Source organism: Hoplias malabaricus, chromosome 6 (assembly GCF_029633855.1).
Source record: "Hoplias malabaricus isolate fHopMal1 chromosome 6, fHopMal1.hap1, whole genome shotgun sequence".
Classification (NCBI taxonomy): domain Eukaryota; kingdom Metazoa; phylum Chordata; class Actinopteri; order Characiformes; family Erythrinidae; genus Hoplias; species Hoplias malabaricus.
The window spans coordinates 41,755,258-41,769,085 of NC_089805.1; the positions used below are offsets into that span (position 1 = coordinate 41,755,258).

The 13,828-nt window shown below is 43.7% G+C and overlaps 1 protein-coding gene across 1 annotated transcript in view; it reads right to left on the reverse strand.

Annotated features, from left to right (window-relative positions):
- The window catches only part of npr1a (natriuretic peptide receptor 1a), a 131,959-nt gene extending 119,868 nt beyond the window's left edge, over positions 1-12,091 (reverse strand). Inside the window, exons 1-2 of the mRNA XM_066673633.1 lie at positions 11,695-12,091; positions 6,227-7,000 (exon numbers count right to left, since the gene is read on the reverse strand). Of these exons, the coding sequence (XP_066529730.1) occupies positions 6,227-6,980 (754 nt within the window). The 5' untranslated portion in view covers positions 6,981-7,000; positions 11,695-12,091. The remainder of the gene's footprint in view (positions 1-6,226; positions 7,001-11,694) is intronic.
- Positions 12,092-13,828: the final 1,737 nt, after the last annotated feature.

Here is a 13,828-nt window from a genome sequence, read left to right on the forward strand (position 1 = left end):
CACATGTTACACACATCTACATGTTCATTTAAACTTATTGGGGGTGTCTTTTCAGCCATTCTACCTTAGAGGCAATGTCGGCAATTCTGGAGAACTACTGTTCCTACAGCAAAACAAACTCCACCCTCATGTTTGTTTACATTCAGAAGCTCCTAGTCTTTTAAAGTGGAACAGTATGTTTGAGTAGTAAACCCACTGTGTACAAGGCTGTACGTATTTGTTCACTGTTTGAATTAGCACAGTAACTCATTTATAACTTGAGCTGGTTTAGTTTTGTGGCTCTTTCGGTTTGTGTTTACTTTCATCTCCTGAATTTGTAGTCTGATCCTCTTTAAGTAGTCTGTAACAGCAAAAATTTGTCATTATTTCCCACCCGTAGAGCAGACATAGAGCAACATCTTGAAACTTTTTCAAGCTTTTCGAATTTCAGAAGTGTCTCCACAATCCAAAATACTTCCAGGTGCTGTTTTATGGATGCCGTTTAGCCAGCAAAGCAAACAGAGAGAATGCCTGAGTCTCTAGGTTTTTCTGCATTTACCGATCCACGCTGGCGGACAAACACAGATGGACGGATGGAGATCTAGCCAATGGGGAGGAAACATTCTCTGAATCTTATAAGAAGTGTTTAAAATCGTGAACATGACCTTTAACCCTCTGGGGTCGAAGAACACAGCGCGTCAACGACCATTCGCGATGTTTCTATTAATATCTTAGCGATAGCACAGCGCAGAAATACAGTTCAAACACTCTGTGAATGTGCAGAAACTGCTCTTTCGATCATGTTATCGCGACTGTACGCGACACTACACCCCAAGTTACAAGCCTATGTATAAGCTTGAGACACGCCTCCTCTGTCTCTCGCCGTGTCTAACTGGGGGATTCGCTTGTTTTTAAGACTCTGATAAAACTATTTCAATCACCAAAACAATTCATCCACACGAGGGATGTTTTCATAAGAAATATAAAATATAAAATCAGATTTAAGTTTTTGAGACAGATTATCTCTTCATAAAATGCTCTAGGTCACATGGGGCTCTCTTAACAAGAAAGCTGCGATTGTTCTGAACATTTTGATATAAAACATGTGGGCAATATGTTATAATACAAGTACTTTAAAGACAAGTTTCAGAAAATTGAGAAAATATCCTTAGACCCCAAAGGATAGGCTTGTAGTTCATTGGCCTTCATGAAGAATTCATAAAGCATATTTCATGCATATATACTACTAAGAGTAGGCCACTGTATCACTTTGTATTCATTTTCAGGGTTTGACAGAAATGAATGGGATTTTCAAAGATCAATGTCACTGCGTCTTGCAGTAAAAAAACCCCATGTAAATATGATACTCTGGGTCCTACATTTCTTCTTAACCTCACTGGAACATACCAATTACAAAGGCATTTAAAACTCAAATGTGAATATTTACAGCTAACTGTAAGCTGATTACAGTAAATGTACAACTGAAATTAGTATTAGATCACAGCTGTCTGGTATTTCATCACAACGTCAGCCACTTGCCGTCCACACTGGACAAATGTGGCTGGTTTCTTTGGGGAGTTCTGGTTAAGTGTCTGGTTTTATGAAAAGTAAGACTCGTATTTCGACTCCTTAATGGCCTTGTAATTCAAAAAATCCTCTGACGTCTGGGGAGAATTCGGTATGGAAAAACGCACAAGGTCTGGAGCCATTTCGTGTACCGCAGATTGAAGGGTCCATTGGTCATCGCCGTCCCCAGGTGCTCTTGCGTTGAGCGGTAATGTGGGGTAGCGGATAAAGGACATCTGGCAGATAATCAATCACCAGAACTATAGGAGTTGGAATAGCTGGAATAGTTTGACTAGTGGAGGCTCTATAATGTATGGCCTTTCCTTTCCTCAGGATGTTGTGTTTTCAAGTAGTATTTGTAGTAAAATGCGTTCAGGAAACCCAGCCCTCATCAGTAATCAGATAAATGACAGAACCTCTCAGGGTTAAACTAGACCAGCTCTAACAGGGCTATACTCCCACCGAGCATTTAATAATGGAAGAGGAGCCCAGTGATCAACCCTGATGGTCTTATACTCCTGGAGCCCTTAGAAACATCAGTTCTCTCCCTTCACTTCACGAAAGCATCTCTTACATTAGAAAGTACTGAGAGAGAGAGAGAGAGAGAGAGAGAGAGAGAGAATATATATATGGCATTTTTAAAGTGATTTTCAATAACACAAAAGACACTGTTTACCATGGGATGAACATGTAAAGACAATCACATCTGACAATAAAAAAACCAAAAGGAACAAATAACACGTAACGCTATGTAGCTGCTTCTCATCAACATTTCTATGAAGCGGTGCAGGGTTATTTAGAAAGAGACAGCAGGAGGGTGAAGTGTGTGTGTGTGTATGTATGAGAGAGAGAGAGAGAGAGAGAGGGAGAGAGAGAGATCTTGCTGTTCTAGTACTCTGTGTGCCCATGTGTGCTATTGTCCCAGTCTGTCATGGGAAATGAGTAAGACATGATATTTCCTTTAAGTTCATCTACAGAAATACTACATGTCCAAAAAATGTGTAGACACCTTCTATAGTCAGCGAATTTAGATTCACCCACTGCGGACTTAAACATATAATTGTTGAAAGTATAAATAAAGGAATGGGACACTGTGGAGCAGCTGCACATAAGCCCAAAGTCACTATGCCCCAAGACAAAAGTGAGCAAAATGGGGTATAAATCTCAGCTAAGCCTCAGTTCCTCAGTTCACTATCAGACTAATCAGCAGATTAGTTAATGACTATAATAAACAGTGATATCATCTACACTCTCCATCTTTGCTCTACTCTGTTGTGCCTCTGCTATTGTTCTTTACGAGCCTCTTCTAAACTTGGTCTGGAAACAGACGGGTAGAGACTCTGTTCAGAATCCTCTCCATTATTCAAGCCTCAGCCTCACTATCTTTTTATTCTATATACAATTTTTAGCAGTGTTATTTTTTTTCTCTTTGGCTCGGTCTGTCTTTCTAGATTCTTTTTCATATTCACACTTTCTTCTCATGCGTTTTCTCAGATGGATTCTCGCAAGGCCAAGCGAAGAGGTCTTATTCAGGGCTTTCTTAATTGTTTCTGAAGTTGTGTCTCGGTTTATATTTACACAGTTAAACGTATCTGTAGCATTTGAAGATACTACTGCCCTAAAGACCCAGTACACAAACATTACACCTCAGTACACTTCACTGTTAAAAAGAACTCCTTAAAAAACAGTCATTTAAAAAATCAGCTTTGGCACAGAAGCAGAGCCCGTAGAAGAACTTGCTAGAGCCCAAAGAAGCTCCTGAGACCAAACCAGAACTTGTTATTCTTATGTTTGATTTGACTTGTAAATCAGTCACTGAACAGTCTTAGCCTGAGTGTACACTCTTTTGGAACAAAATATTCTCTCCACAAACAGAAGACTTTCAATGTGAGTTAATGCAACAAAAGTTAAATTTGGACCTTTTCGTGTGTCATTACATTTTTGTTGACGTGTTTTTCAAATATGTCTAATCATTTAAAACAGAGGAGTGTGGTGTGTTCTCCCTGTGTCTGTGTGGGTTTCCTCCGGGTGACTGTCTGTGAGGAGTGTGGTGTGTTCTCCCTGTGTCTGCGTGGGTTTCCTCCAGGTGACTGTCTGTGAGGAGTGTGGTGTGTTCTCCCTGTGTCTGCGTGGGTTTCTTCCGGGTGACTTTCTGTGAGGAGTGTGGTGTGTTCTCCCTGTGTCTGCGTGGGTTTCCTCCGGGTGACTGTCTGTGAGGAGTGTGGTGTGTTCTCCCTGTGTCTGCGTGGGTTTCCTCCGGGTGACTGTCTGTGAGGAGTGTGGTGTGTTCTCCCTGTGTCTGTGTGGGTTTCCTCCGGGTGACTGTCTGTGAGGAGTGTGGTGTGTTCTCCCTGTGTCTGTGTGGGTTTCCTCTGGGTGCTCCGGTTTCCTCCCACAGTCCAAAAACACATGTTGGTAGGTGGATTGGCGACTCAAAAGTGTCCGTAGGTGTGAGTATGTGTGTTGCCCTGTGAAGGACTGGCGCCCCCTCCAGGGTGTATTCCCTCCTTGCGCTCAATGATTCCAGGTAGGCTCTGGACCCACTGCGACCCTGAACTGGATAAGGGTTACAGATAATGAATGAATAAATGAATATTTAAAACGGCAAAAATGTAGGTACAGTGCTTTACACCATCAGTGACAGAACGCTGATGCACTTCCTTACAATGCATCCCTTCTCTGGCATAACTCTGCTTTTCTGTTAAGTGTTTATATGGATCTTAAAATTCCACATGCACTTTCCAAGATGTAAAACAAACCATCTCACTCGCAGGTTACACTGCTTACTGTCACTCAGTAAGGTGCACCCACTCCTCCTCAAAAACCTTGCCCACTAGCTAATCCAGCTGAGGTTTATGTACAGTGTTTACACTATGCTTTCCAAACACTACCAAATAAAACATGGTGATCTATAATATAACTGCTATTAATGAAGCTGTGAACCAGCTGGAAATCTAAGCTATGTAATAGCTCCCTTCTGATGCATTCTCTGAATAATAAATCCTAATATAAAGATATGAATCACTGACAATCTGTTAATGATCTCGTCATGACACCGAATCCAATTTGGACAGAATCATAAGGCGCCTAGAAAAATACAATCCTACAATCAACAGAATGGGGTTTGATTTATGGATATATTTGTAAAAATAAATAGTTTTGTTTTTCATTTAAAAGAAAAACATCTACACCAAAACCATTTTCAAAAATTGAGTCAACAAAAGACTAGAAAAAGCTTAGTGCAGCAGGAGGCTGTTATTGCTCTCAAATGGCACTTTTCCACCGCATGGTACCCAGTTGACTCTGCTTGGTGTTTGTTTTCTGTTAGGCAACTTTGGTCGCTGGTACCTGGAACCGGGTACTGTTTTTAGTACCTGCTCTCTCTAAGCGGGCCTAGTAGGGACTAAAAAGTGAGATGTAAACAGGTAGTGTCTGTGTGGTGCAGCAGGTAGTGTCGCAGTCACACAGCTCCAGGGACCTGAAGGTTGTGGGTTCAAGTCCCTGTCTGTGACTGTCTGTGAGGAGTGTGGTGTGTTCTCCCTGTGTCTGCGTGGGTTTCCTCCGGGTGACTGTCTGTGAGGAGTTGGTGTGTACTCCCTGTGTCTGCGTGGGTTTCCTCCGGGTGACTGTCTGTGAGGAGTGTGGTGTGTTCTCCCTGTGTCTGCATGGGTTTCCTCCGGGTGACTGTCTGTGAGGAGTTTGGTGTGTTCTCCCTGTGTCTGCGTGGGTTTCCTCCGGGGGACTGTCTGTGAGGAGTGTGGTGTGTTCTCCCTGTGTCTGCGTGGGTTTCCTCTGGGTGACTGTCTGTGAGGAGTGTGGTGTGTTCTCCCTGTGTCTGCGTGGGTTTCCTCCAGGTGACTGTCTGTGAGGAGTTTGGTGTGTTCTCCCTGTGTCTGCGTGGGTTTCCTCCGGGTGACTGTCTGTGAGGAGTGTGGTGTGTTCTCCCTGTGTCTGCGTGGGTTTCCTCCGGGTGACTGTCTGTGAGGAGTGTGGTGTGTTCTCCCTGTGTCTGCGTGGGTTTCCTCCAGGTGACTGTCTGTGAGGAGTTTGGTGTGTTCTCCCTGTGTCTGCGTGGGTTTCCTCCGGGTGACTGTCTGTGAGGAGTGTGGTGTGTTCTCCCTGTGTCTGCGTGGGTTTCCTCCGGGTGACTGTCTGTGAGGAGTGTGGTATGTTCTCCCTGTGTCTGCGTGGGTTTCCTCCGGGTGCTCCGGTTTCCTCCCACAGTCCAAAAACACACGTTGGAAAATCCACGTAGGTGGATTGGCGACTCAAAAGTGTCCATAGGTGTGAGTGTGTGAATGAATGTGTGAGTGTGTGTGTGTTGCCCTGTGAAGGACTGGCGCCCCCTCCAGGGTGTATTCCTGCCTTGTGCCCAATGATTCCAGGTAGGCTCTGGACCCACCGCGACCCTGAACTGGATAAGTGGTTACAGATAATGAATGAATGAATGAAATGCAACAGTGCTGATCCATTAAGATTAAGTTTTTTTTTTTGTGTTAGTGTTTTTATGTTGACTGATCTGGTATATCGTGACAGGAAAATAAATATCGCACAACAAAAGAGTTTAAGCAAGACTCCTAATCCCTTGGTAACATTATTATATTTTTAAGTTGCTCTGGATAATGTCACAAATGCTAAATCAGTCAAATAATGCCTCATGGCATTTGAGTTTCACACTCACCACGTCCTTCCTGGCTGACACTCGTGATAAGCTTCATGTACGGGAATGGTTCCTCTTCTTCATTAAACATCCTATCCTTAATCGTGATGTTGTCGGCAGTCATCTCCGCGTACGGACCTTCGACAGCGAAGTAGCATGGCCGGTCATCGTCCTTTTTGTCGTGGAACATGATCATGGCATGTCTGTGCCAGCCGAAGTTATGGTGCATCTTCAAGACGAACTCACCCAGTTTCTTGTGGGTGGGCCCCGTGTTGGTGATGGACGAGTACATGTTAAAGCCCAGTGCCGACGCCCCGGCTGTTACCATGGGAACCTCCCAGTGTGTGGTGAAGCGGGCCACAGGTGAGGATGCGTAGTCACATCCCGGCCCGATAAAGGCCCATGGATCGTGGGCGAACTTCAGGTCCACAGCCACTAGGGGTGCCACAGAGTCCGAGCATAAGCCTTCCTTGTTCTCACTGCTGCTGAACACCAGCTGCATGTGGTAACCCGGCAGCAGGGTGGGGTCTGAGTTCACCTTCTCCAGCGCCCAGTAAAGAGCAGGACCCACTCGAGGCCATGCCCACGGGTACTCAGTGTTGTGGTGGGGCAAGATAACGGCCATAGTGATGTTCCTGAGAGAAGATGATCCACCGTGTCGAGGCTGATCCTGAGATACTTGTTCCAGCTCCACCACTCCTAATGACACCCCGGTGAGCAGAAACCAAAGTGAGAGCCACAGGGAACCCAGCAAACCCAGCTCCATCTTCAGCATCGATCTGTTCGCCCGCTGACCTGAGCACAACAGCAGAGGAGACAGTTAGGATAAAATATTAATAGAAGAAGTGGTAACTTATTAATCCTCTTGGGGAACCTGAGTCTCTGTATTTAACAGACAGACTGACACAGCACCCAGGTAACAGCAATCGTCCAGTCCCAAGCCCACCCTTTTGAACACATCTGCCCCTTATGAAAAATGAATACATTTATATGCATAAAATTCTTTGATTGTGACTGTTATTCTAACAAATAGAAGTTGACTGTATGACAATATAATTGTTAAAAATTACCACATATTCACCAATCCACACACTATAATAAGACCAAGCAGGTCGTTTTTGTGGACTGCAGATCCCGCCCCCCCGGTCTCAGTCTCTCCAATTACAGCGATGAACCCGCTTTTATGTGAGACAAGGTTAAACAGAAAACCAAACACATGAGCACAGAGAAATATGAGCACTATATAAGTAAAACTGAGAAAACGAGAATAACGAAGAAAGAGAACCGAGCGACAACGGCTAAAAACGAGTTTCTACTCCTTGCTTCTCACTGCTGTGCGCTTGGGGTCAGGGTAAACAGTGAGTGGCTCGTTACCATTTAAAGGATAGGAGCTGAAACCTGACGCTCTGAACAAGGCTGTTTAGGTGGGCAGAATGCTACTGTGGGGTTTGATTTTTGTGGTATTTTGAACAAAGAAGGTCAAACAACTTTCATTAGGACATTAGGAATAGTGTTTGCTTGTGGAAAAAGGGGAGAACTGACTGACTGATCTGGAAATGCAATTTTTCAGATTTAATACTTCTCCAATATGGCTAGGGCGGCACGGTGGTGCAGCAGGTAGTGTCACAGTCACACAGCTCCAGGGACCTGAAGGTTATGGGTTCAAATCCCGCTCCAGGTGACTGTCTGTGAGGAGTGTGGTGTGTTCTCCCTGTGTCTGCGTGGGTTTCCTCCGGGTGACTGTTTGTGAGGAGTGTGGTGTGTTCTCTCTGTGTCTGTGTGGGTTTCCTCCGGGTGACTGTCTGTGAGGAGTGTGGTGTGTTCTCCCTGTGTCTGCGTGGGTTTCCTCCGGGTGACTGTCTGTGAGGAGTGTGGTGTGTTCTCCCTGTGTCCGCGTGGGTTTCCTCCGGGTGACTGTCTGTGAGGAGTGTGGTGTGTTCTCCCTGTGCCAGCGTGGGTTTCCTCCGGGTGACTGTCTGTGAGGAGTGTTCTCCCTGTGTCTGTGTGGGTTTCCTCCGGGTGACTCTCTGTGAGGAGTGTGGTGTGTTCTCCCTGTGTCTGCGTGGGTTTCCTCCGGGTGACTGTCTGTGAGGAGTGTGGTGTGTTCTCCCTGTGTCTGCGTGGGTTTCCTCCGGGTGACTGTCTGTGAGGAGTGTGGTGTGTTCTCCCTGTGTCCAAGTGGGTTTCCTCCGGGTGACTGTCTGTGAGGAGTGTGGTGTGTTCTCCCTGTGTCCGCGTGGGTTTCCTCCGGTTGACTGTCTGTGAGGAGTGTGGTGTGTTCTCCCCGTTTCCGCGTGGGTTTCCTCCGGGTGCTCTGGTTCCCTCCCACAGTCCAAAAGCACATGTTGATAGGTGGACTGGCAACTCAAAAGTGTCTGTAGGTGTGAGTGAATGTGTGAGTGTGTGTCTCCCTGTGAAGAACTGTTGCCCCCTCCAGGGTGTGTTCCTGTGTGTTCCAGTGATTCTGGGTAGGCTCCGGACCCACCGCCACCCTGAACTGGATAAGGGTTAAAGACAATGAATTAACTTATGTTTAGAAAATATTGATTGATCATGAGCCCAGTGGAATCTATTTAAATTACCCTATTTCAAATGTAAGGCAATGTGGAATATCATTAAATATCATTAAAAATGCGGTTCCTAACATTTGATCGTTGCATTTTTTTAATAAACTGTCCCACTGATTTTTAAATAAACTACAGCCCACTTGGACTATTATGATACTGCATTTTTACGATATCACCCAACCCTAAACTAACGTACTACAGTCTGGATATCACGGTCTGACTAAAGTCTTAGTCACGCTGACCTAAACGTCTTTAAAAACATGTGGTCTGGGTCAATAATGGCTGGAGTTTCGAGATGTAAACAAGGTCCAATGACTCTCCCGAGGAGTAACAACAGCTTTACGATATCATATCAAACAGGGTCCGCACATTTAGGGGGAGGGAAAGACACAGGGCCAAAAAATTTGATGATTCAATGATAAAAAGTAGTTTGAAATAAGGTTTAGGTGCATATTAAAGGGGTATTTCAGTCTGTAGTAAAGTCAGACTATGCTATGTGCCAGTAAACTGGACTTTAAAGGGGTGAGTCTGGGTTCAGTCCAGTTTCTTAATCTAACTAAGAATTCCCGGTTATTCAGGCTATTATCTAAGCCTCGCCCTTAGAGTTGGGGCATTGTGTGCATGTAAAAAAAACCTAAAATAACAGCATCTATTATACAATCATATAATAACACCAACAGCAACAATAACAATACACTTATATGTAATAAAGGTTTGGTTGTTTGGTCTTTTTCAAAGAGTCTGATCACTCTATTAACGTTCTGAAGCATCAGCCGATTACTTGATTACTAATATAATCAGCAGAGCCATCGCCGCACAGCTCCTGTTCACTACTCTCCATTCACTCAGTGAGATTTCATTAAAGTAATATTCACAGAAGAAAGACACACTTCTTAACTGCAAAGACTGATTCACACATCGTCAGCCCAGACATCTTCGATGTGTCAGATGTGCTCTTTTAGTTTTACACTGGAGTTACAACGCTGCGTAATTGAAGCCTGCGTCACCACAAATCATTTTCAGAGACAGCCTCGTAGCTCCAGTGCAGAACTAAAGAGTCAAACATGTTTTGGCTTCTAAAGTACATTTGGTTTAAGGGGGGGGGGGGTTGTTTAGATAAACAAGCACATAATGGTGTGTAATAGAGCTATAAGGAATAGTCGCTAATCTGTGTTAACATGCTCAGGGTCTCATAAATCCCTGCTGAATATTATCCAATAAACTGTCTGCGTTTTTCTAAACAAAACCATTTACTTTAATGATAAATATACTAGAGATTGTCCAGAAGGGCTTAATTGTTTTTTTTTTAAATATATATATTGATACTACCTTTGAACATTGTTGAAAAAATCTGCCGTTTTATGGATACAAGGTCTTCTTTGTTGTTACTTTTCTTGTAAAGCCAAATACTCACTGATACGTATGATTTGATTAAGGCATATTATTCAACAGTCACTGGAAAGGTGAGGCATAACCCAGAGGTCACTACTTTTCATCGTCATTTCTTTTTTTAGCAGGAGATTCTGTACCTTCAACAAATTCAAAGTACTGAAAATGTAATCCTGTATGAGTCAATGCTTCAAGGGAGATTGTTAGTGTTAGCAGTTTAAGGGGTTGTTCATGAGCTTTGAATATAAAAGTGAGAATAGTGCACAGATTCAGAGCAAAGAACCTGGATTACCAACTCAATCAATTCCAGATTTAAAGAGAGGACAAGTTTAAACACATACAGTACTGTGAAATGTCAGAGACCAGCTTTAAATGTATTTATCTATCAAAACCTTTATTATCCAAATGGGAGGTTTCAAAGCTGGAGTTAAAAATGCTATTAAAAATAGGGTAAACACTGGGTAAATAACTTTGAGAGCGAGGAGAAAATAAAACTCCACTATCACGTCAGGTCTGAACACACTCACAGGTGCCCATCCGTCGTTGGTCTGAAAAAATGTGGAGATGTCCAGAAGCTATTACTGAGAAAAGAAATAGACGCTAAAGGACGGCATTTGCAATTTAAATAAAGAAGTTGCTAATGTATTCAGAACAGTGAGCCCCCGCAGCCCAGACCTCAGCATCACTGAATGTTTTGGCCATTGCCCATTACATGTTTGGATTATGTGAAAAAATGAAAACAAGGTTCTTTACAAGAATGGAAGCTGGTTAAAATGCAGAAACACCTGCAGAGACACTGACGTGGTGGTGGTGTGTTAGTGTGTGTTGTGCTGGTACGAGTGGATCAGACACAGCAGTGCTACTGGAGTTTTTATAGCCCTCAGTGTCACTGCTGGACTGAGAATTGTCCACCGACCAAAAACATCCAGCCGACAGCGTCACGGATGAAGGACTAGATGATGACCAGCACACACGGTTTAGCTACAGATAAGAGCTACTGTCCCTGACTTCACATCTAAAAGTTAGACCAATGAAGTAGGAGTGTCTAACAGAGTGGATACAGGGTTTAAAAACTCCAGGAGCCCTGCTGTGTCTGATCCACTAGTACCAGTGCACACTGCCACCACATCAATGTCACCTGCTTGTCTTGACCTTTGAAAAACAGGGAAAAAGGGGCTAACAACATACGTAGAGCAACAGATGGACTTACAAAGCCCTCTTATGGTCAGTGGAGCTGATAAAATGGACAATGAGTGTAAAATATAGGAGTGGGTGGTGTACAGGAGTTACATAAGTCTCTGGTCTTTGACTCTGAGTATTGTATATCTTTGTCCAATGACAAAAGCTGAATGTAAGGAGTTTTATTAGCACATTAGGAGCTTGTTTACATTGTGTGGGTGGACAGAGAGGAGGGAGAATACACGGCTAATCTTTGCAGAACATTTTGCCACACAACTGTATCCAACCCTTTCCATTCAACGACAGTTTAGAACAGAAAACCAGGAAATAAAAGGCGGATTAAATGAGTTTTACCTCAGGTTTAGGAGCGGAGTCTCTCCATGGCTCGTCCTCGCAGGTGTCTTGGGGAAGTTGAGAGGGTTTTATAAGGAAAATGAAGCGATGTGAGAAGCTAACGTTTTGTCAGAAAGTTTGCCATGGAAACGACCGTCTCTCGGTTCACTGCGGACACTGAAGGAACGGTGTTCCCGCTGCACGGAACTCACCTCCCTCGCAAATACACCTTTAAAAGGTAGAAGATATCCAGCCAGGGTTTGTTTGGGAGAGAATTGCGTCTGTCGCTGTCACTTTTCTTTCCTCTCTCTCTCTCTTTTAAACCCAGACCTGATTAATAGAAGAGGAGGATGGAGAAGTTCAAATATAAACTGGTGTATGTGGTTCCTATCCAGCAGTGCTGCGGGTTCAGTGAGTAAGACCTCAGCGTGGAGGAGGATTAATGCTCTGAGGGAGCGCGCGCGCGCGCGAGAGAGAGAGAGAGAGAGAGAGACGGGTGGGGGGCGGTTGTCGAGGTTGGGGGCTGGTTTTGTATGTGTGTGTGGGTTAGAAATGATTTATAAGTGCTTTCCTATCCGTCATTTAAATTCTCCATTCCACATTCCACCTTAAATGCAATTTAATGTAGACCGGAAAATCTACCTAAAACCATGGCAACAAATGAAGTCAGTTTGAGCCTAAGGAATATACAAAGCCCACATCTTAATCATGCTCAGATATAGACCTAGTCGTGTACAAACGTCGTCAGAGTGTAAATATAGCGAACGTAATCTGCAAGGGAGAAACTTTTGTTAAATTAAAGGTTGTATTTTTTGCATTAGAAACACAGATATAATCATTGTGATGCTTGAATGTCTTGTAGACGAGAGAATGGAGCCTCTGTTGTTGCTACTCCATACACCTCAGCACCTCAGAAACGGTACTATGTAACTTTTGGATGAAGTTAGGAGCTTATAGTCATATAACTGTTATATAGTGTGACCAGACGTCCTCATTTACCCGGACATGTCCACTTTTTTAGACTTAAAAAAATGTCTGGGCGGAATTTCACAAACGTCCGGCATTTTGTTTTTCTAGAGCTTACATAGAACTTCGAGAAGTTTCGTTCACAAACTAGTCCCGCCCTCCCCTACTCCGATTGGTTCGCTTGAGTGAGAAGGGGGCGTGGTGAAGTAGCCTATAATCTTCTGATTGGACGGTCTGACTGTAAAGCTACCGTTATCTCCCCCAACGATTGGTTGAATCCGCAGATATGAAGCCTGTGGAGAGGAATGGCCAACTCTTTGCCAAAACAAATGTACAGGCTGTATTTACCATGTTATTATTGTTCTTAAAATAGTTGTGAACATTTATGCACATGAAAATGATCAAATATGAGCTTGGTTATTCATAGCTAGTATAATGGAGCTCAGAGTGTTTCACAATGAAACTTTACTACTAAAACAGGAGTGAGGTAATGTAAACAAGGTCACCCAGTGTCACTAAAAGAAATCACCTCAGCTCTGATTGTTCCATACGACAGTGTCCACTGATCAGCTCACAAACTTCAGTGGTTATGTAACCGAGAGTAGGGTCCCGGTCCTCTCTGGTCACCCAGTGTCAGTTTTAGGGAGGAATTTCTCCCTCTCTCTGCTGACCTCCGCTGTTTTAATCACATGCTCTTTTCCTCTGCATTGTTCTGGGTTTTTCCTTCTTCCTCCCAATTAAAAGGTGCTATTTTGGTTTGAGTCCATTAAGCTTTTATTGGCTCCTGCACCCCTCCCACCCCTTCTCTCTCATTCTGTCCCCTTCTCTTTCTGCTCCGTCTCTCATTTTGTCCCCTTTCTTTACTGCCCTCCTTCTCTCTTTCATTCTGTCCCCTTCTCTTATTGCCCTGTCTCTCATTCTGTCCCCCTCTATTTCTGCCCCTTCTCCATTTTCTCTCTCAGTCTCTCTTATTTTTTTCTTTTAACTCCAAATCTCATTTTAGTTTTTAGCTTTCTATATTTTTACCTCACTTTCTCCTCCCTCGTTCTTTCTCATTATCTCTCTTCTTTTTTCTAATTTTCTTAAAATATCTTCTTTTACATTTCTTTCTTATTTTCTTTCTTCACATCCCCATCTCTCTTCTCTTACCCAGCACCTCTCTCTCTCTCTCTCTCTCTCTCTCTCTCTC